At 40.2% G+C, this 23,577-nt stretch overlaps 1 protein-coding gene across 1 annotated transcript in view; it reads right to left on the bottom strand.

Annotated features, from left to right (window-relative positions):
* Positions 1 to 23,577, bottom strand: part of ITPRID1 (ITPR interacting domain containing 1) — a 65,627-nt gene that overhangs the window by 31,621 nt on the left and 10,429 nt on the right. Inside the window, exons 4-6 of the mRNA XM_075271097.1 lie at positions 21,242 to 21,444; positions 19,168 to 19,640; positions 9,048 to 9,102 (exon numbers count right to left, since the gene is read on the bottom strand). Of these exons, the coding sequence (XP_075127198.1) occupies positions 9,048 to 9,102; positions 19,168 to 19,640; positions 21,242 to 21,444 (731 nt within the window). The remainder of the gene's footprint in view (positions 1 to 9,047; positions 9,103 to 19,167; positions 19,641 to 21,241; positions 21,445 to 23,577) is intronic.

Below are 23,577 nucleotides of genomic sequence, written 5' to 3'. Positions count from 1 at the left end.
TTCTGGACCGCCCATAGACTATATACGTCCGGGAAGTGGTTGCCTAGTTCTGCCAGGACGTACCTGTACGTCCACCAGAACACAGCAACTGCACGGAGATCTTGTAGCTGCTTTCACTAGGAGCCGGCTGTAACTTCAGCCGGAGCTCCTAGAGAGATAGCAGGGAAGATTTATTACCTCCCCTACTATCTCGATCGCTGTGTATACAGCACTCAATGAGCGCTGTATACACAGCTATGGACGCAGCCATAAATCAGCTGCCCTCTGACCCGGCAGACACGTGATCCGTGGGGCTCAGTGTCCTGCCAGAGCTGCTGGGTCCTACAGGACTCAGATCAGCTCTGTATACCATGTAGCAGTGTGCAAGAGGTTGGATTTCTCCTGTATCTGAGGTTAAATGTAGCAGCCCCAGTTATAGGAGAAATCAGCCTCCAGTACAAAAAAAAAAGTGATCAGATGTCCCCAAAGGTCTCTTATGACTTTATGGGGACACAATCTGGAAAAAAAATAAAATAAAAATATAATAAAAAAGTTTTTAAAAAATGTAAATAAAATAATAAAAAATAAATAAATAATACGCTAATAAAACGCCGTTATTAAAGGTTATAGCCCCACCCCCGACGACACCATACAAAATAAAAATTACCGTAACGGAGAGGAAAAACTATTTTATAAAGTTTTTCAGTGACACTTTGCGTTATTAAATTTAAAAAAAAAAAAATTGAAAACCAGACACAATTTCCCTCCTATTTTGTTTATATTTTCCCAGATATAAAAAAAATTAAAACACATTTGAAAATAAAGATAACATAAAGATAAAGCCCTATGTGTCCCCGAAAAAAGACGCAAAAATTAGTTGACTGAGACATACGGGAAAAATGTTACAGACCTCAAAACCGCACATACAAAATAAACCTAAAATGTGTCTGGTCCTGGACCACAAATTGGCCCGGTACTGAAGTGGTTAAATATGAAAGCGTGTCCGCAGGTATTGACATGCTGCAACATTCAAAAACGCTCACATGTGGGTGGGATTAGCCAGAGTATCATTCACGTCCTTGGTACTGTAAAACACTACGTTTTTTCCCATGGTGTTTCCACAGTGGGAAAAAGGCTGCATTTCTACAACCTGGGCTTTAGCCTAATGGTGTTTTTACAAACTCTTAAAAATTTGCCACTAAGAACATAAAACAACTTCTACAGCCTCATGTACAGAGCCTTATTACATTGCATTATAGCAATAAGACAGAGGAGTACAAATCACTATTTTACCTCTTCAAATTTCCAATATAATATGGAGGTTTATTCTTTAATTTTATCAGTGCATCTCAATAAATTAGAATATCATCAAAAAGTTATTTTTTTGTTTTAATTCAATTGAAAAAGCAAAGCCAATATATTGTATTGAGTCATTACAAACATAGTGAACTTTTTCAAGTGTTTCTTTCTGTTAATGTTGATGATTATGGCTTACAGCCAAGGAAAACCCAAAAGTCATTGTCTCAGAAAATTAGAATATTATATAAGACCAACTGGAAAAAAAAATATTTAACACAGAGATGTTGGCCAAATGCCCTCCATTCTTGGTCAGGACTCCTTTTGCATGAATTATGGCATTAATGCGGCAATGTGGCATGGAGTGATCAGCCTGTGGCACTGCAGAGGTGTTATGGAAGCCCAGGTTGTATGATAGCAGCCTTCAACTCGCCTGCATTGTTGGGTCTGGTGTCTCTCATCTTCCTCTTGACAATACCATAGATTCTCTATGGGGTTAAGGTCAGGTGAGTTTGCTGGCCAGTCAAGCACAGTGATATTATGGTTATTAAACCAGGTCTTTGTACTTTTGGCAGTGTGGACAGGTGCCAAATCCTGTTGGAAAATGAAATCTCCATCTCGAAAAAGCTTGTGGGCAGAGGGAAGCATGAAGTACTCTAGAATTTCGTAGCAGATGGCTCCGCTGACTTTGGTCTTGATAAAACACAGTGGACCTACACCAGCAGATGACATGGCTCCAAAACCATCAGTGATTGTGGAAACTTCACACTAGACCTCAAGCAGCTTGGATTGTGTACAGCGGCCTCTCCACTCTTCCTCCAGACTCTGGTACCACAATTTCCAAATAAAATTCAAATTTTACTTTAATCTGAAAACACCTTTGACCACTGAGCAGCAGTCCAGGACGCTTTGATGATATTATAATTTATTGAGATGCACTAGTATATGAATCCAATAAAGTTATGAATCTAATAAAATTATGCCATGCTCTTATAGATACCTTATTATACAAGTATTTTCCCTGAGAAGCATTACTTTTAGACAATGGGGAATGACTATGTGATATGATGCTATACAATGATGCCATACAAGGTCCGACAGAGTGCCTACAGCTTCACAGTATGGAACCACAAGGACCCTGCATACCTTATGTGTGCATAATGCCTAATATTTGCATGCAATGTCATTATTCCTTATGGGTTTCAATGTACATAGATATCTCTTATGACACTTGCAAAAGCTACTACAATCAGCAATTCCCACATACACAATCACTGTGAGGCACATTTCAATGCAGCACAATAATTCTCCAGGGCTCATTGCCAGTATTTTTTTATGTTTTGCTTTTGCTGTGCAACAACTGTAGACATGAAATCCAAATCAAAATGTGCAAAAAAGTAAAACCATTTTACAACTGCACCTTCCTGCCACCCCAGCCACTTTGGAACACCTATTTTTTACTACTGTGCTTTCAGTCTTGCAGCATTATGGATAATACAGTTGTTAGTAGGTTAATATTATTTGTCAATTTTTGTATTGAGAATAGCAACTCTCGGATATAAACAACCAGTACAAGGTACAATATACACTAACATGTAGACTGCCAGCTTAGGCGGCTTCACAGTTGCTGGGTCCTAAAGCAAGACTGTGAATCGAGCGTCATTGCAGAACAATGATGTTGGCTGCCAGTGCCTACAGAACTGAATAAACAACAAATAAGCAACATCTGCTCCAGCATATGTGTTTGGTGAAAAAAGTCACAAAATAAAAGAATTTGTAAATGCCAAAAGCAACACTAAACTGCCAGTGCAACTGTAGAGTGAATTTTTAATTGCACATGCATGCAGGCAGACTGAGGGTATTAGTCTCACATATGTCTTGTTGCTGCCAACCTGGGAGTATAGATGAATTTAATTAAATAAGGATTATCCCTTCTCCCCAACCCAATTACTTATTTATAACAATGGTACAAATGACTGATAATAATATGGTCATACATCATACACGGAGCAAGAAAACACCCCGGTCCTATTGCTAATTAACCGCAGCAATGTGTGTATTGAGGTATCTTTGTAATCAACTTATGTGTTCTGCAATTTCTCCAGCTCCCAAGAAAAGCCCATCATCATCATGCCCGCTATAAAGAATCCGCCAGGATCAGCATGATGGCACAGCATAAAAAAGACACAAAGCAGTCTGAGTCCCGACGTTCACACGAAGCAACGCAAAATTATCCATTGAGAAAATAAAGTGTAGCCAATTTATTAGTGTAAGAGAATATTGTGCAGGGAGAGATCAATCTTGCTGCCTCTCAGTGTAGATTCATGAAAGTGCTGTGCAGATCCCTATCAGAAACACTATAAGGCACCACGTAGCGAAGTGCAGCAAAAAAACATCGGAAATGCATTGCGTTTTTTCTGCAATGTTTTTCATTGCGACTTTGCGGAGTTTCCCTCTGCTGACTTTTTACACTTATTATATAGAAATCACCATAGTTTCCGCAGGTATAATTGACACGCTGTGATTTTGTGAGCATTTATGAAAACACAGCTTTTCTGCTGCGGAGTTTATTCTGCAATGTGTAGATGGGATTATACAGAATCCCATCCACTTTGTAAGTAATGTAAATTACAGTGTTTTTGTAATGTGAAGCTTTAGCCTAATACTGGATTTTTATCCACAGGCATAAGTAGTATGCATAGGGACAAAATGCCTTAACCTAGGGCAACCAAAATGCCTTGGACAACCTAGGATCAAAGAATATTATATTAGGGCCATACAAATCTGGACTGCCAAAAAAAGTCAAATCTCTTACTTATATTTAACTTTGACTCCTATAGAGTCACCAGTGAAAGAATGTGGAAAGTGACACCTTTTCAGCCAAGTTTCTGCTCATGATGTTTCCAAAAATGAGTCAATTTATGGTCTATTACCTTGTCAAAACTTGGATGTTACCAAAGATATGTTGAGGGAGATTTACCAAGCAAAATCACCCACATTCTGGCATAATTTTAATTTAATGCCCCGTTCACATGGGGCAAGATGGGCAAATTTTGGAGCGGAATCCACTTCATAATCCGCTCCCTCACAATGGTGGTCTATGTAGACCGCTAGCGCTAGTGGCATGTTGCTGCTAGCGGAAAAAAGAAGCGAGCTGCCTTTTCTTCAGGCGGATTCTGTGGCTGAACCAGCCACAGTGTCCACCTCGCAACAGCACCCTCCGGACTAGGTCCATTCATTTGGGCCTAATCCGCAGTGGAAAGCCGCGATGGAATATGAACACGCGTATTCACGTGTGACCTAGCCCTAAAACTTTCTAACGTGTTTTGTGCCACATTTTTCCAGTAATATAGACACTTGTCATTCACGTTCATGAAAAATAGGTATGGCTTCCCAGCACAGAGACATGTTTTATCATAAAGTTGGTGTGGTTTAGCTGGATAGGTGGTTTAAGGTAAGACATCCAGTGTACCAAACATGCACACCAACATATTGTCCCATTTCTCTAATGTAAACAGGCCGACTTATAGGGGGTGTAAAGTTAGACTAGACAGGCTAATAATGAAGTATATTTATCATATAGCATCGGACATTGTGATTAAATCTGGTACATTTTAAAAAGTAACCTGTCTTGTGTTTTTTCCCCTATAAATTGACCACATCATGTGCAGGATGAAGTAATTCTCTTTCCATTGGGACCCCTCTGTAGTTTTTCTGTTGTAGTCATGGGGGCCAGGAGTAGCTTCAGCCTAGTTACACTGTCCCCCTGCCTGTCCAGTGCATGTTTGGCATCTCCCTTGTGATGTCAGGGATTGAAGGGACATTAAAGGAGATGTCAGTCATGCTCAGTGGGTATGATTAGCAAGGGAACAGTGAGAGTAGTCTGAGGCTGCCCCTGCCCTCCATGACTACTTTAGGTTAATTTACATATTACTTTTTATGTTTTCAGACTTTTTGCACCTTCTCTTTGCTGCAACAGAAAGATCGCAATTTAAAGGGAATTACTTCATCCTACCCAATTATGGTGGTTATGATTGTAAAATGTTGATAGACTGGCAGCACGGACAAGAGTGCCAAAAGAACTTTAACGTTGATAAATATAAAGTAATGCACCTAGCCTGTACCAGATATAAGAAACATGATGTAACACTGGAGATAACAGTAAAGAGAAGGACTAGGTCTACAAGTAAACTAAGAATCGGTACTCGATGTACTCAACAGCTTCAAAAGCAAATAGGATTTTAGGGTATATTTTATCCTCTCTGTACACTCCTGGTAAAACTACATCTTAAATATGGGATTCCATTTTGGATACCAATTTCTAAAAAGGATATAGGAGAACAAGAGAGGATTATATATAATATAATATACACAGTGGGTAGTTCTTCTAGAAAGTCAACGGCATTGGGTTAAGGTCCATTAGTGAGAAAGTAGAGAGTATATACAGTACACAGGTCTCTAATAGGTTATGATCATCATGCAAAGTATGTCTTGAATTGTGTTTTGAGAATTTGAATTTATTTTTATGCTTTGCACAATAAGGATATGTTCACATGGTTAAATTTAAAAAAAAATGTGCGAATTTCAAATCCCCATCAAAACGTAACATGTTACTGACTAAAATAGACTCTACTTGAGAACTCTGGTGTAGATTACACCTTGGATTTTTTCTAAATAATATGGTGTGGTATCCTGCTGCTGTTTCCAAACAAAATCCTCTTGAATAAATGACACTTATCGATGCGGATTTGAAGTTCTCACAGACTAATTCTACAGCTGTATGAATCGCAACACAAGTTTCTACCATGTGACCACCGTGTGAAGGGTGCAGCAGTGAAGAATTGTGTATACTAAATGTACTATACTGTATATATAAGGATCTTAGAATGCTATGTGTCACTTAAATCCTTAGAGGACAAGAACCTATGTATTCAACAAACACTTGGTGGCATGAGTGTTGTAAAACTGCAAAAAGTTGCAAACTTTTTGCACATATTAGTTCTAAAAGTCTCAAATCCTTATGTTGTGGAGTGCAAGGCTTGATGAGTTCTCCCCATTTTTAAGGGACATTGAAGCTGATGCATTATGCCTTATATGCCAGTTTTCTCACACACCCCAACTAAAAAATCACTACTTTGGCCACATATGTCAGTTTTTTTCCACAAAAAGACATCTTTAAATCCGGGTCCTTTTTCAAAAAAGTGAGCCAAGCCGGGTGGGAATCTATGTGGCCAGAGTGGGCCCGTCAGATTTACAATAACTCATGAGAGTTAGACTATTGACCATTTCTGTGACTTCTTTGTCATATGTAGAAAAGGTACCATTACAAGTAAAATTTATGACATGCAGTTTAAGGGAGCCTTCACCGCGCTTCCGCGGCCGCAAACGCCGCAAATACGCTCATAGTAAAAAAAAATGCAGCGTAAACGCGATGTAAACGCTACCCTCGCATTTCTACGCTAGTAAAAATAAGCACACATTGAGCCCGGTGTTAGTCCGTGTGAAGGCTCCCTAATAAATGAATTCAAATAGTATATGTTATTTCTATTCTGTAAGTCTCTACTGTCTCTTTACATATTCCACTTATATTTGGGTTCCAGATGACATTTCATATCCACTATATAAACTTGTCTTTCAGAAATTTCCTGCTTTATCATCACATCAGTGACATCAGAGGTGACCGAACCTGCTTTGCCCGTTTAGTGTAGCTTCCTGGTTACATTTTTTTTTTAACCATATTATTTCTCATTCATTTCTCTTATCATATATCAAAGAATTTCCTGCTGCTGGTACTAGATTATGATTTGACCTTTTGGACTGCAAAATCAACAAATCTATATTTCCTTGTTTGTTGCAGTTTATTTCCTGATTACTCTGCTTTAGACAAGAAGTACTAGCTCTTTTTAGATGCCATACTAAATCAAATCCCATATAGGATTGCCAATTGCAATCTGATGGCACTAAAAACACTTGGTACACACACTGAGATAGTATACACTAGCTTCTGCCCACGACTAAGGCTGCCTTCACATGGAGTAACACCAGGCTTGTAAAAATCCTCATTCACAGCCATACACGTGAGTGCTGCAGAAGGCTCCCAAACACTTCCCATTCACTTCAATGGGAGCGCTCGTAATGCCGGCTTTACGAGTGCTCCCATTGAATTGAATGGGAAGTGTTCGGGAGCCCTCCGCAGCACTCGCGTGTACCGCTGTGAATGAGGATTTTTACAAGCCCGGCGTTACTCCGTGTGAAGGCAGCCTTAGTCTCCATGGACTTCAGAATTGGGTCCAGAGAGAAATGAAAAATATGTGAGTAATAAAAAAAATTTGCCTGCCGCTGAACTTGTTCCTAGTGCCATGTCTGTGATTGTTCTGGCATGTCAGCAACTCGCTGGGACGCCGCATAATGAGCTTTTTGTTGGTGTCGATGATCCGCCTGCTCCAGTGTTTCGGCACCTCTCAAGCTGGCCTGCTGCTGAACTTGTTCCTCGCGCTGTGCCTGTGATTGTTCCGGCATCTCAGCAACTCGCTGGGACACCATATAATGAGTCTATTGTTGGCGTCAGTGATCTGCCTGCTCTGATGTTTTGGCTGCTCTAAGAGCTTAATCCTCCTCAGGTCTGCTTGAGGAGAAGTCTGCTGACTTCTGGCTACCTTCATAGCTCTCGTTTTTTGAGAATTTTTCGACACATTAGATTTTCATTTTCCCAGCATATTTAAAATTGGGAAACTGCCAATTTGGATTAAAGGGGTTTTCCCTTCTCAGTGTATCAGTGTATAAGCACCCTGAGTGCTTAGAGACTATGTCACCCAGAGGGATTGTACAGATTATCAGGGTGTATTAATGAATAAATAAGAGACCAGGGAGATATCAATAATGAATGGGAATAGGCTATTTCCTAGTTTCCCCTTTTTGTTCTTTGTTTTGATTATATCACCCAGAGTTTTTTAAAGGGTGTTAAAGTAAACCTTTTAATTACCAGTGTTGTATATACTGGCATTTTTAAATTGGGAGGTTACGTACCTCAAATAAAATTAGACATCTTTATTATTGTTCCCTTTGCATACAGCCTGTTGTCTCATGGTTTTTTTGTGGTCATGGAACTCCTTGGTGACCTCAAGTATTCTTATATCTTTAAGTTATACTTGTATATATAAACCATACATATTACATAGAAAGGAGCTGGGATACAGGTGTTACTTATGTTTCCTTTAGTCCAGGGATACTGTATAAAAGCCATCACTTTGCTATACTCTGTATTGTATATACTTTATTAAGCAGCATTTTGATATATTGTATACATTGCAGTGTGTTATTTATTTTTGCTCTGCTACTACAACAAATGTAGTTTTGTTGTAAAAAATAATATACTTGGGTTGATGTAATTCATACCCACATGTGACTCATAGGGTATATTCATCGTAGTAGTAAAGTGTTCAGAGGGCAGAGCTTTCCAGGATTCTGTGCATCCATCTGTCTCTCCACACCACATAGTGTGTCACAATCCCCATCAGCTATCACAGCGCCAGCTTGTGTGTCCGCCACTCAGTGATGCCAATAAGGAAGGTGCATTTTAGGAGCTTGCTCTGTTTGGATAACACCAATAGAACTTATACCCCTGACACTCCCCTATGTATTAAACTAGAAGTGTATTGTCAGCATTGTATAGATTCAACGCCGTATTTCCTGTGAATATTGTAACCCATGATATTTAACATATGGGAGGTTGCACAAGAACCATAATGGAGCATTAAATTTAAAATACTGACCTGATATACTGCCCTGATTCATTGCCCTAGGACAATCTTCTTCAAAACTTTGCACCTAAAAAGAACAGAGATAGTTTAGATCAATGATCTTGTTGATTGTGAGTTTAAGTATATATGTTATTATTTATATTATGCATCATGTAACCGTGAACTGTAATTTTTATCCACTGGAAGTAAACAGAATGAATGACAGCAAGCAGAGATCTAGAAAACCTAAATTAATTAATAAGTAATTAATAAATAAAGCATATTGGAAAACTTTTCATTAGACAAACAATACTATTTGTCTGTCAATATTGGTCTGAAACTGGACAATCCCTTTAAGGTTGCAGAATTTTTTTACCATTCTTTCATCATGATATTTACATGATTTTTTGCCTGTTAGGAAGTAGATTATAAAAACCTGGAGAATATATATATATATATATATATATATATATATATATATATATATATGGTCTGAGACCAAGATTTGACCCAGGCTGCTGAAAATACTTAACAGTAACCCTATTACATACTATTACATCCATCCAAGTACTAGGTGCCCGAGATGTAATAGTATGACATGTTGCTTAGGGGTTAAAGAGGACCTTCCAACAAGTCCAGCTCTTTAATTAATAGGCATAGGCTTCACTGATTCTGGCACAGTTGGAATCTCTAGTCCCCACTGTTCTGAAGCAATGAGTGCAGTTAATTTTGGTGCTTCACATGCTATGTAGACTCTGTACTGTCAGGAGGGCGGTGTCAGGCAGAGGCAGGTAAGGCATGTGATTCTGAGAAGTGACACTGGCTGCTTATGATTGATAATATTACCCCCTCCCCCACACACACCACTGACATTACAGAGCTGAAATAGCTCATCAAACACCAAACTACCTGTACTTGTTGCTCAAGAGTGATGGAGGCTGAAGAGATAATTTCAACTGCATAGTTGCCTGTTTAACAGATACTAAGAACATAATTGATGGAGGAGGTTAAAGGTCCTCTTTAAATTCAACTTCTGTAGATTTCCCAATTACATCTGCTGGAAGTTTCCTCCAAGCCTCAGCTATGGTTTCAGTGAAATATTTCTTGACGTTCTGCTTATCTTTCCCCAAGATAATTTCAGATTGGGCCTCTTGTTGTGTTTAGGTTTTGTTTTTTGTTTTTTATTAACACCATAGATGAATTCTGGTCCTCCCCATTGGGATTTTTGTGTATGACTGCAGAGGACAGGATACATTCATCACTGGCCTCAGCTGTCTCCTGCTGTATATGGGAGATATGTGTATATGGTCACCTCCCCTCTGCAGCCATCATGGAAACAAAGCCTGGCAGAAAGGACTGGAGCTTACTGATGGATGCAGCCATGATAGGTATAGCTTGTTGCTAAATTCAATAATTCCCTGCACTTGTCCTACCTTTATTTTTTTAGAATTTGGACGACTTTACCATTCTTATCAGTATGCATTTTGAGTTACAAAGGGAATGCGCTCATATTTATTGCTGATAAGTGACTTACATAAATGTGCTCCTGATCAAGCAACAAATGAGCAAATGCAGGATAAAAGATACTCAGTTGTTCATAAACATGTTCATAAACATGGATGTGCTTCTGGCAAAGAGTGAAGTCGTATCAGTGAAGAAAGCTTGAACTAAATATCCCCTCCCCCCCCCCCCCCATATAGCTTGTATCGACCAGTGTAGTTGGTAAATAATAGCTGACTCTTTACTGCTGTAGCCTCCACTACTTCTACACACATAATTTTATAGACTATAGTATATGTTGAGATTCTAATTCCCTATTACAAGCCATGTTGCCTAATTTGGGATTACTAGCGAGAATAACCCAAATTAATTCTGCCTGGATTTCACCTTTACGTTTTTATCATACTGATGTCTTACTTAGTCATTGATTTTTCTTTATTGTTTGATCAGTGAAGATGTACAGTAATTTATGATAGCTTTTATACTTGTGGTGATGCAGAACAAATATGACATCATGTGGTTAGGCATTACTAGCTTATCGTGTATATATCACATGATGTAATTCTATTTACTTTTACAGTTTAATTCCTGCTACTTTTTCTAGTAAGCAAGCGTACGTACATACGCATCCTAGTTGTCTCTGTACACTACACCTCAGCTAAAGATACCTACCTATGTACCTATGTAAAGTATATGTTGCAAACTAGTTTAATAGTCTGCTAATAGAAAAGCTATAGAGTTTTATCTTACATCCCCAAAGATATCCCAAGAACATACAGTAACCTTCAACCTTTAAGGGATGACAACGATACTATTATATTATAAGGGAATACTGTAGTCATTTGGGCAAATTATTTATCTATTTTCCGAGTCTATAATGTATTGGGACCTTCATGATGTGACAGGCCATAGATATGTATGAGAAGTCAATACGCTTGTGGTCTCCAACCTTCCATTAATTTCCAGTACTAAAGGACTCTATACAACATACACCACATTTGCAATGCTCAAGGTTTCTGTTTCTGGAAATCTGACACAATATTCTGACAGTATGCTTTGACTCTGCAGCTTAGACACATTAGGAGTATTCACTGACTTGTATTTCTAATGGAACCTTTTAACATATGTTACTGTATAGGCATGTAAATTAGCCCAAGGCGCTATAAGTGCTAATCTGCATACCGTGGTCCCAGAAAAGTCCTGCATGCTGTAAAAAGTGTACATTTTCATGGCCTCCAAACAACAATGTATAGGAATAGTCTATACATAATGAAAAAATAAAACAAACAGCCTAGATTATTTATAATGTATTTTTACTATGTTGTTTTGCAAGAGAAGTATAGTAGGCAATGCTTTCCTATGCAGTAAATTAAAATATATCCAAAACAAGTAAGATCATACACAGCTCACCCTTAGGGTAAGTTCACACTGTGCTTTTTGAAGGCTCATTTTGAGGCAGAATCTACCTCAAAATATGCCTCCCATTCATTTCAATGGGAGTCAATATGGATCCCATTCATTTCAATGACAGTCAATAGCAGATTTTTTTCCTCTAGCTGATTCCGCCTTGAAAAACTCATTGAAATCAATGGGATGATGTGATGCATTTTTTAATGCAGTTTTTGAAGTTTTTTTTACATAGTCTTTGCAAAAACTGCATAAAAAAACACAAGCATTTTTTAAGGAGAAATTTACAGGTCTATACAGCATTCAGACGCAAAAAAGCCACAGCAAAAACTGCAACAAAAATCACATCATGTAAAATACATGTAAAAAAAAAAAAAAAAAGTTTCCTTATTCTTAAGGCTGTTACGAGCGCTCCCATTGAAGTGAATTGGAAGTGTTTGGGAGCCGTCCGCAGCGCTCGCGTGTACGGCTGTGAATGAGTATTTTTACAAGCCTGGCGTAACTCCGTGTGCATGCAGCCTTAAAGAGGACCTTTCATCAGATTGGGCACAGGCAGTTCTATATACTGCTGGAAAGCTGACAGTGCGCTGAATTCGGCTTTCCCGATCTGTGCCCGGTGTAAAGCGCTATCGGTCCCGGTACCGTAGCGCTTTACAGTCAGAAGGGCATTTCTGACACTTAGCCAGGGACGCCCTTCTGCCCAGCAGCACCTATCGCGCTGTGCTCTAAGACTGGGGAGGAACGCCCCCTCCCCTCCTGATAATACTCGTCTATGGATGAGCTGTGTGAGCAGAGGGAGGGGGCGTTCCTCCCCGCTTACACTGTACAGCGCAATAGGCGCTGCTGGGCAGAAGGGCGTCCCTGGCTAAGTGTCAGAAACGCCCTACGGTACCGGGACCGATAGCGCTTTACACCGGGCACAGATCGGGAAAGCTGATAGTGCGCTGAATTCAGCTCACTGTCAGCTTTCCAGCAGTATATAGAACTTCCTGTGCCCAATCTGATGAAAGGTCCTCTTTAAGTAGATTTTTTTCTACTTTATTGCTGTTCCAGTAAGTTCCAGTCATAGGGGTTGAGATGGGGAGCAGTTATTCCCAGCAGTGATTTGCTGAAATGTGAATAACCCTTTGAGACTAAGGCCCCACGTAGCATCCCACAGCAATAAAAAGTGCTGCTGGAAAAACCGCTGTGGCAATGCATCGCGGTTCTTCCGACAGTGCTTTAGACAGTAAGTTTGAGGTTTTACCCCAAAGTGGGCAAAACTGGAATCTCATCCACTTTGCTCTGACTGTAAAACGCCTTGTGAGGCCTCGGCCTAAGTGAATAATTGACGTGGAGCGCCCACTCAGAGTAGGCCTGTGTACTGATATGTGCAATTGTATTAGGTTGTGAAGTTTGTCTAGGATGGGGTACACAGTAATTTTGGCTGCAACTCGTTGCCACAATCAGTAGGTATAGCTAATGCCAATAGAAGGGGCTTAAAGGGGCTCTATCACTGGGAAAAGTCATTTTTATCTAATCACATGCTTGCATAGGCTTTAGAAAGGCTATTCCACACTTACCTTTTGTATGTAAATTGCCTCAGTGGTGTCTGAATAAGTCCGTATTTATTCTAATGCTAATGAGCCTCCAGCCAGCTCAGGAAGTTTCCAGCAGCCTCTGCTATTATCTTCTATGTGTGTGAAGCAAACAGGAAGCAGCAGCAGCAGGAGCCGTCTCCCATAGAAAACAGCAGGGAGAGGTGTGCACCATCTATCGTGCACTAGTCTAATTAGCATATGAATATAAACGGACTTATTCAGAAACCACTGAGGCAATCTACATACAAAAGGTAGTTGTGAAATAGACTTTCTAAAGGCTATGCAAAGGTGTGATTAGTTAAAAATGACTTTTCCTAGTGATAGAGCCCCTTTAACTAGCCTTGGCCCCATAGCAAACATTTGACTAAGGTCCCCCATCCGGCATAGCGCCCCCATTCCTGTGGCTTCCACACAGTATAATGTCCCATAGCATTCCCTTCACACAATATATTGACTTATTGCACCCCTTTCACAAAGTATAATGTCCCATAGTGATCCCCATATAGTGTAATGTCCCATAGTGGCCCAAACACTCAGTATAATGTCTCAAAGTGGCACCTCCACATAATATAATGTCCCATAGTGTCCAGTATAACCCACATCTGTGACATAATTGCTGTCAGTGACTTGTTGTTCAGCACCACTAGCGTGATATGGGACACACGGGGCCCACTGAAGGGCTGAATGGGAAGCAGGGGAGGCCGTGGTCAGGAGCGAGTATAGGAGGAATAGCAGGTAATGGCCTATTTAAAAAAAAAAAAAAAAAAAGCAGTAGGGGCCCTCCGAGTCCTCTAAGGCTTCTAAATCAGCCTGCAAAAACTCTGTGTGTACATACCCCAATTGTATTACTGAGTCATTGCTCTGGATGGGAGGCAGTGTAATGATTTCCTAGATGTGAAAAACTCAGTTTCATCTTTTGGCTGTACAGCAGGTAGTTCCTTTTTGTGCTTTTCATGGTGCAGCCTACACATTTACTATCACACTGGTATGTGAAAGTTTCCCTATATTAGTCTTCTTGCAACTTTTGGAAGACCAGTCTGATCAAGATTGTGTGGTCAGGACAGTTACCTGTAGGTGCAGACTGACCATTGTAATACCCAGGGTCTTTTCACAAAGTCAGCGGAGCAAGTGACAGCAGAAGCATGGAGTGGCAGGGAGCATATACGCTAAGCACAACTTCTGTATAAGGAGAAATCTTGCTAGGTGTTTTTGCAGGACTCCAATGTGGTCTCAAGTAGCTGTGACCTGTTTTCTGGGAAACTTCTGTAAAGCAGTGACTGCTGTAAACTGCTTTGAAATCCTGCTGTAACCGACAACTACCTCCAAGTGAAACTGTCACCAGGAAGTGTTAATATACTTTTTCAGCTTAACCTCTGAAAACACTGGTGTAGTTGGCTGCAATATTCATACCCTGAACTCTGGCTATTTGATTCTCATTGAATCCTGACAGCTAACACTCTGCTCCATTATCCCCAGTCGGAGCACAGCTCCGATCGTGGGCTTTAACTCCCTGATGCCATGGTCAAACATGACCATGGCATCCAAGGGGTTCTGCCATGCTACTTGTCCCCCTTGGCATCCCCTGAGGTAAGATCAGGGGGTGTCGATATGAATCTTCTACAGTCTTCTGACTAGTGACTCCGGGCTGCTATCAGACCCAGTACCTGGTTGATCCTGCCCAAAAGTGAGGAAGTCAGACTATGCGTCTGAAAAATTCTCTGTAAAATCTCTAATGACTAGCTCCATCTTTTTCTCGTTCAATACATCCTTTATCATTTTCACTTCAACTGTAGGCTACAATGTAGAAATTATTATAATACATTAAAATTGTTGCAGTAGTCAATATTAAGATAATCTATAAACTATATTCTATCCTATATGACTGTATATATCTTCTTCAATAACCCTGAGCTGTATGCTTCCTGTGATGCACACTTTTTAAATTCTGTTTTAAAATTTGTTCATTTAGCTTATTCGTTCCATCTGTAGCTTTCACTTTTGTAAACCAAGGGTGTCAGCAAGTGCTTAAAGCTATGTGCTTATATAGGCAAGTGAAATAAGATGACCTAGTGGCTTTATATTTGCATTACTTGCAACTGACAGACTTGCTCAGCTTAAACAAATGACGGCCATCTAATGCACAATTCAGCCTATTTCTGGTGTCTTACCTTCTCAGTAATTTTCAGAATTCTTTCTTGGCAATGTTACAAATATATTTATTCATATTACAAAAGTTGCATCTAATTCACCTTGAACAATATGTGAAATCAGATGAAAGGGTATTGCCCCCAAAAATATGTACAAAAAAAAAAAAAGGCCGGGGCCACATGGGGCGGAAACGCTGCCGGAAAAATTGCGAAGTTTTACAGTAAGGGCAAATTGGATGGGATTCTAGGGAATTCCATGCCCATTTTGCAGTTAAAAGCATGGATCGATCATGCCGCAGTTTTGGAAATCGCAGCATGTCAATTATACCTACGGAAATGCCGACGGTTTCCCCATAGGTATAATTGTAATAGCAAATCTGCAGAGGAGGGACAACAAGTTGGCTCAGTGGTTAGCACTGCAGCCTTGCAGTGCTGGTGTCCTAGGATGTGAATCCTACCAAGGACAACATCTTCAAGGACTTTGTATGTTCTCCCCGAGATTTCCTCTTATTTACTCCAAAAACATAGGGAAAAATGTAGGTTGTGAGCAACCTCTCTTGCAGCATCACAGCGGACTCTTCTTAAACTGTCTGTTATTATCTTTATTTTTATATTAATGTGTTCTGTGCCCCTGGCTGTATATATGGTTATTTTATGTGTTTTTCACTTCTTTTGTGTTGCAGCTTCCCATTTGTTTGTGTTCTCCTTGGCTAACCCTCTGTTTTTAAAGGTCTTGGCACAGGCCACTGGACTGAGGGTGCAGATTTTATGTTTCTAGAGGACTGTTTTTCAGGGACAGTTCAGTTGAGTGTGTGCTGGCATTCAAGCTGGACCTCTGAGAGTGTTCTTGGCAGCCCCTGAAGGACAGTTAAATATTGAGGCCCATCAGCTTGCTAACCAAGTCCTAAGACAGGGAAATTATAGCTGTCAACCCTAAGGAGACAAAAAGTGTTCCAGTGAGGAGAAAACAGTTGTGCTTCTTAGGAAGCCATCAACCAGTACTCATCTGCATCCAGGTATCTGGGCCCCTCAGACTTCGGTTTACTGAGCCCGCATACTGGGAGAAGAAGAGCACCATTTATTGTCTGGTGTGGAGTAAAGGCACCATATAACATGCCTCATCCCAAGCCTGCGAATAGCCATGCAGATGGAGATCACTACTCCCATTGGGAAGCTGCATGAGTTGAGCGTTATATTGTTCTCAGATTAAAGTTTCACCTTGGTTAAACTGCACCAATGCCTCCTGAGTCATTCCTGTGTTTACCATCAGGGTCCTTCCAAACACCACCACAAGGCTCAGGTTGAGACAGGACTCCACTCCAACCGGAAGTGCCCGAAGGCAACAACTACCAGCATCATGAGGTACAACACAGACACCCTCTGGTCAGTGTCTGGTCGGAGAGATGGCCTGGAGGATTTCAGTTGAGTGCACTGGGCCTACCCTGTGACATCACCACTACTCCTCCCATCCCCCGTTCCCTCCATTAGGTTGTGGTACCCTGTATACAGGGATAGAATGTGTTACAATCTCTCAATAGTGGCCAAATACACTTATACTAATCAAGTCCATCCTCTACTTTTGTGAAGTGGATAACTGCCTTATTACCATTGCGGCAGGCACAGAAATGCTGCATAAATACACCAGAGTCATGTCTCCACAGGGTGACTCCGACACTTGTTTTTACAACATTCACACTCCTGACCAGCTGGAGCTTTAGCCATGTTTTACCAATCTCAGTGGCATAGTATGGAGTTGCCGGACACATGTCTTCTTACTGCGTGGCAACTGCGATCACATCAGAGTCTGTATAACATAAAGGGTCTTTCCTGGTAACTAGGGATGCTAGATGTGTTGCCTACAGGGGGATGGGGGCTACTAACTGGCTTGGGAGCTTAGCACTCTGCACCCCAGCTAGGGACTTCGATGTAATCTAGCTAGATTACACTTGTACCTATACAAATATCTTCTTTGAGATCCAGGATGGCCCATTATAGATCTTTAATTTTGCATATTTATGTATTATTTACTGCAATTACACAGACTTGTTCATTAGATCAGAATGTCCCTCTGTATTTGGTGGACAGTAGATGAATCATAATACATACCTGGCGTTTAGTTACTTTTCCTATCCTTTTTGATATTCTATCTCATCACTTATTTAATTTAAAAAAAAATATATATATATTTTTGACTCATTATACTATTTTAGGGTGCATTCACATGGAGTAAAGCGCCGCATGATGTGGCACGTATACGCTGCATGAGATTTTGCGGGCCGTATACGCTCCCATTGATTTCAATGGAAGCCGGGATCGTATACGTGGCGCTATTTTGTGCCTGTGATTTTGCAGCTGCAAAATCACAGCCACAAGGTATACCAATATTACCATCATACAGTGACCATAAAGTAGTAGATATAATAGGTGATGAATAATTGAAAATATCAATGAAAAATTATGGATAGCTAAAACCTAATTTTTACTAAATATATTAAAATTCTCTAATGCATCAAATATTAAGATTGTGTAAAACAAATCTTGTCAATGAGGAAGAATGGGTAGATATTTCCCTGACTGGGGAATCAATATCCAAACTTCAAAAATAGTATAGGAAAAATACTCCCTCTCCCTAGTAGAGGACAGGTGTACAATTGGAGATATTGATCAGCTGGATATTGATTACCTGGCTATGCTGCTGGCCCATATGACTGTGCTATGAATTGTTAGGGTAAGTTCACACCGGGTTTTATGGACTGGAACCTGAGGCCGCCACAGGTTCCGGTCCAAAAGCCGGGTAGTCGTGACTGAAAGCTGATGCACTGCACCAGCATCCAGCCACGCACTCTGCTCCGGATTAAGCCCAATGAATGGGTCTAGTACGGAAGAGGGAGTGTCTTCAGGCTGAATCGCGAGGCGGCTTGGCCTGATGAATGAGCATCTCACTTCTTTTTTCCGGGAGCTGAAAGAAACGGCTCCTGGAAAAAACCTCCTGAGCGGCTCCCATTGATTTCAATGGGAGTTGTCTTTTTGGTCAGGATTTTGAGGTGGATACGGCCTCAAAATCCTGACCAAAAAAAAATACGTGTGAACTTACCCTTATACTTAGATCTGTACACTTTTAACACTGTATCTCCTGCAGAAAGTCCCCTGTTGAGTTTATAGCACAGAAATGCGTGTGAACAGAATTTCTGGGAAGGATAGTATGCAGGGTAATTGAATCAATATTTTTCTAATTGTATACAAGTCCTCCACTAGGAATTACAGATTCCTATAGTATTTTTGGAGGTTGAATATGGATCCCCCAGGCAGGGAAATATCCACTCTTCCTCATTGGCAAGATTTGTTTGCACAAATGAGTGTTTTGAGTGTTTTTCCTATATATTTAATAGGAGGAGGAAAAAACAGAATTCTGCTTAAACGCAAAAAGAAATGCTGCTGAAATAAAATAACACTTTTTTTGGCAGCATTTTTTTTGCTGTGTTTCGCTCCATGTGGATTTAGTGTGAATATGCTTCTTACCTCTTCCATTTCAAAGGACTCTGGATCTGAAGGCTGAAGTCTTTGTCGATCAGATTTTTTGAATGTTTTTAAGACCCCTTTGGGATGGTTGCTTTCTTTTATAGGTGTAGAAACCGCACACAGGTGAGATGCTTGTCCATCAGATGTGTTCCCATTGTCCCTAGTTGACAAAGTCACCAAACTACTCTCCTCAGTGCTACGTTTCCCCTTTCCTAGATTCTCTTGATCTTCTTTAGTATCTTGCTGTTCTGCATTATTCATACATGGGTTTATGTTCTCATCCACTATTTTCACCTGCTTAGAGAATTTCCAAAGAAGTTGTCGTATTCTTCTTCTCTTCTCTGGAGTAAGTGTTGATTTTCTCTCAGAATATGCCTTTTGACCACCATTGATTGGAATAGTATGAATATCATTCAACAATGAAGAAAACGCGCTTGTTACTTGTTCTAAGACTTCCAGTTGTCTAAAACGACCTAAAAGTTAAGAAAATATATTAGTTCTTAATGCAGAATTGTTGATAGTCTGAGTACGCCAGCAATATTCTATCTACTAACTGCTTACTTTATACATATAGTCTACAATAAAAATAAAAATAAAATGTTCCCATCAAGTCTATACAACCTGTAATGTCTACCTACCGTATTTTACGGACTATAAGGCGCACTGGACTATAAGCCGCATTGCCCATGAGCGCCTTATAGTCCGTCTCGGTTCATATATAAGGCGCACCGGACTATAAGCCACAGTCCGGTGCGCATTATATGTTATTGAAAGCGCCGGCAGGCAGACTTTGCCAGCGACCGCTTAACCCCCCGCGTGCCAGCCGCTTCTATTGGAAGCGCTCGGCAGGCGAGGAGGGGCTCTATCAGCAAAATCATGCTGATAGAGCCCAACCGTAAAAGTTACATTAAACTACCCCCCCCCCCCCCCGTTTTAAAATAAAAGCCTGAAACAGAATGTGAAACTTACCGAGCAGTGCAGGGTGGGCGGGCATTCAGGCCTCCTCTTCCTCCGATGTTCCGTCCTCCTCCTCCGCCGCTCGCTAACTGGTAATGGCCTGGGCGCATGCGTAGCCGTAGTAGAAGCATTATGATATTGCGCATGCGCCCCGGCCATTATCAGCGAGCGCTGGAGGAGAAGGACGGAACATCGGAGGAAGAGGAGGCCTGAATGCCCGCCCGCCCGCCCTGCACCGCTGGGTAAGTTTCACGTTCTGTTTCAGGCCGGCGTGACAGCAGGGCTGCCGGACACTTCCTATTCATTTCTATGGGAGCCGACATGCGAGCGCTCCCCATAGAAATGAATGGACTGCTTTTTTCCATTCATTTCTATGGGGAGCGCTCGCATGCCGGCTCCCATAGAAATGAATGGGAAGTGTCTGTCCATTCATTTCTATGGGGAGCGCTCGCATGCCGGCTCCCATAGAAATGAATAGGAAGTGTCCGGCAGCCCTGCTGTAACGCCGGCGTGTACGGCTGTGATACACACCGGCGTTCTGTAGTGTGAATGCACCCTTACGGTGCCTTTTATGTATGTATGGAAGCGGCACGCAGACTTTGCCACTGCTTCCATCCATATATAAGCCGCACCGGACTATAAGCCGCACTTACGATTTCTGAGGAAATCGTAGGTTTTTATGTGCGCCTTATAGTCCGGAAAATACGGTACAACTGTATGTTTGTTTATGATTTACTGCGATTCTCCTGTACTCCTGAACTGATCAAGATGCTTTCTGAGTATAGTTAGGTGCCTGTTAAATCTGGAGAGTCTAGAAGCATATACCATTTCTACAGTGTCGCCACATATCTAGAAAAGCTGTCTGAAATAACGGACTCATTTTTCTTTCTTTCTCTAGACAAAATTAAAAACTACATGGGTATTAAACTTTGTATTGTAAACTTTGGTTGTAGTACATTTTATAACTTTAACTTTGTTTTCTGATACTACAAAGTTGCACATTTTTGTTCCATATTTTGTAACTATTTCTAGTTTTACTTTGACCCTTTTCTGATTAAAATGATATAGAACATTTTCTATGACAGTGTTATAAAGTAAGTTTTTACTATACACGTACCACACAAATTAGGATGTTCAATTTCCATCCTCTTTTTCTGCGCCTCTAAAAATACTCGAGTGTTAATTCCTCTAGCACCGGAAGGTGTCATGATAAAACGTGACGGAATTTTATTGCAGATATCTGGCTCATCTATACCAAATCCAAGATCAATGAGAAGATCCACTGGATCCGCCTCACATAGTTTCAGCATGTCTGAGATGCTATGAGACAAAAAAAAAAAAAAAAAACACACGCAAATGTTAGATATATTATATTATTATATCTATACATGTTATAATATATATATATATATATATATATATATATATATATATATATATATACACAGTATATATATTATATCTTCTCTTGGATCACTCTACTTAGCTTCGGTTGCCATTGTCATATTATAACCTGTAGTAAATCTTCATTCAAGACAAGCTTGCCTAGTTTTAAAAAAACTTTGCATGTTAGGAAAACTCCTTAACGCTAAGGCCCCACATTGCAGAAACGCAGCTTTTTTTGTTGCGGTTTTTTGAGCCAAAATCATTTAGGATATTATATAACATAGATTTAGTTGAAGGGAAAAGTATAAGAACTTTTTTTTAGATTACCCATTCCTTTTGTAGCCATTCTTTGCTTTGGCTCAAAAAACCACAACAAAATGTGCAACAAAAAAAGCTGCGTTTCTGCAGCGTGGGACCTTAACCTAAGGCTAAGGCTCCACATTGCGGAAACGCGGTTTTTCTTGTTGCAGATTTACTTGCGTTTTTTTGTATCCAAAAATGGCTACATAAGGAATGGGAAATATATAGGAAGTTCTTATACATCTCCCTTCTGCTCAATCCACTCCTGGCTTTGACTCAAAAAAATGCAGCAAAATCTGCAACAAAATAAGCTGCATTTCCACAACATGGGGCCTTAGCCTAAGGCTAAGGCCCCATGGGCTGGAACCGCTGCGCTGTGTGAACGCACAGCTACATAAATGAGATAGCATAGCAAACAGAATCAGGGTCTTTATGATTTTTCTTATATGTAACATAAAGTTTATAGTGGATATGGCCTTTTGTTTCTATGTGACTTGAGATAATTCTAAATATGACATTCTGTATGTAGAGCCATCTTCAGTATGAAAAGGAGGAAATATTTCTTAGGTGTCTCTTAACCTATTTTTAAAGAGTGACAGAGTTTGGCCCACAACCATTGTATATAGTGTATACCATACACAGTCTGAAATTTCCCCATTGTGGGACTATTAAAGGAATATCTTATCTTATGTCTAGCATTACTGCAGTGGTGGATAATGTAGCCTGCCTCTACAGTCCCTGTACTCATTATATCATACTATAGTGAAAATAAGAATTAATCTAATTTGTAAACGAATCGCTAATGGGCTTCATCATAACCACCGTCTCCCACTATCGGGGCACCAGGAAAAACAGTTTTTACTCTTTTACTATATCTATCTGAGGGCTGTAGTTTGTTCTTTTGCTGGATCATCCTTCTGATGAACCCCTAGTCACTATATTTATATTTTCTAGGGGGGAAACATGTTGAGGATTTTTTCTAAGTGTGGGAGTACATATATATATATATATATATATATATATATATATATATATATATATTTCCCTCAACGCTATAGGAGTTTTTATGCTGGTGGTTATATTGGCAAATTCCTTAACACTCATCACCATCTATTTCTGCAAATATTTATTGGAATATTTAAATATAGGTGCCAGTATAGGTGTGGAGGAGTATGTATATCAATCCCCAAAACACCAAGACATATTTGTGTTTGTGTTTATATTGGTGTGTTTTTATTTAAACTTATTTGGTAGTATCCAGGAGGAGTGTTGGATTTAACCTCCCTGTGCTATGTCCACTTTTCTAGGCTAAGGCCCTACTTTGCAGAAATGCAGCGTATTTTCTTGCAGATTTTGCTGTGTTTTTTTTTTTTTTTTAGCCAAAATCAGTAATGATTGAACAGAAGGTAGAAGTACAAAAGTTTCCTATATATTTCCTAATCCATTTTTACCACTCCCGGATTTGGTAAAAAAAAAAAAAAAAAAAACTGCAACAAAATCTGCACTTTTTTTTTTTTTTTAAAGCGGGGCCTCACTCTTAGGCTAAGGCCCCATGGAACGACCCGCAGCGAAAAAACGCAAATGTTTCCTCTGTCTAAAGTCCATATTTCCAGACCCCCCCTCTCCTGTGCTATAGACAGCCACCAAACCTCAGGAATATGGTTGTCAGCAGCTCACTGTCACCTCCAACTAACACAGGAACATTTCCATGCGGAAAGAAAAGATGCAAAACCTGCCCTCACATACTGACCACTGACAAGATAGAGA

Source organism: Leptodactylus fuscus, chromosome 4 (genome assembly GCF_031893055.1).
Source record: "Leptodactylus fuscus isolate aLepFus1 chromosome 4, aLepFus1.hap2, whole genome shotgun sequence".
Lineage (NCBI taxonomy): Eukaryota > Metazoa > Chordata > Amphibia > Anura > Leptodactylidae > Leptodactylus > Leptodactylus fuscus.
Note: the sequence above shows the minus strand (reverse complement) of the source record. Positions and strands in the feature narration are given on the sequence as shown.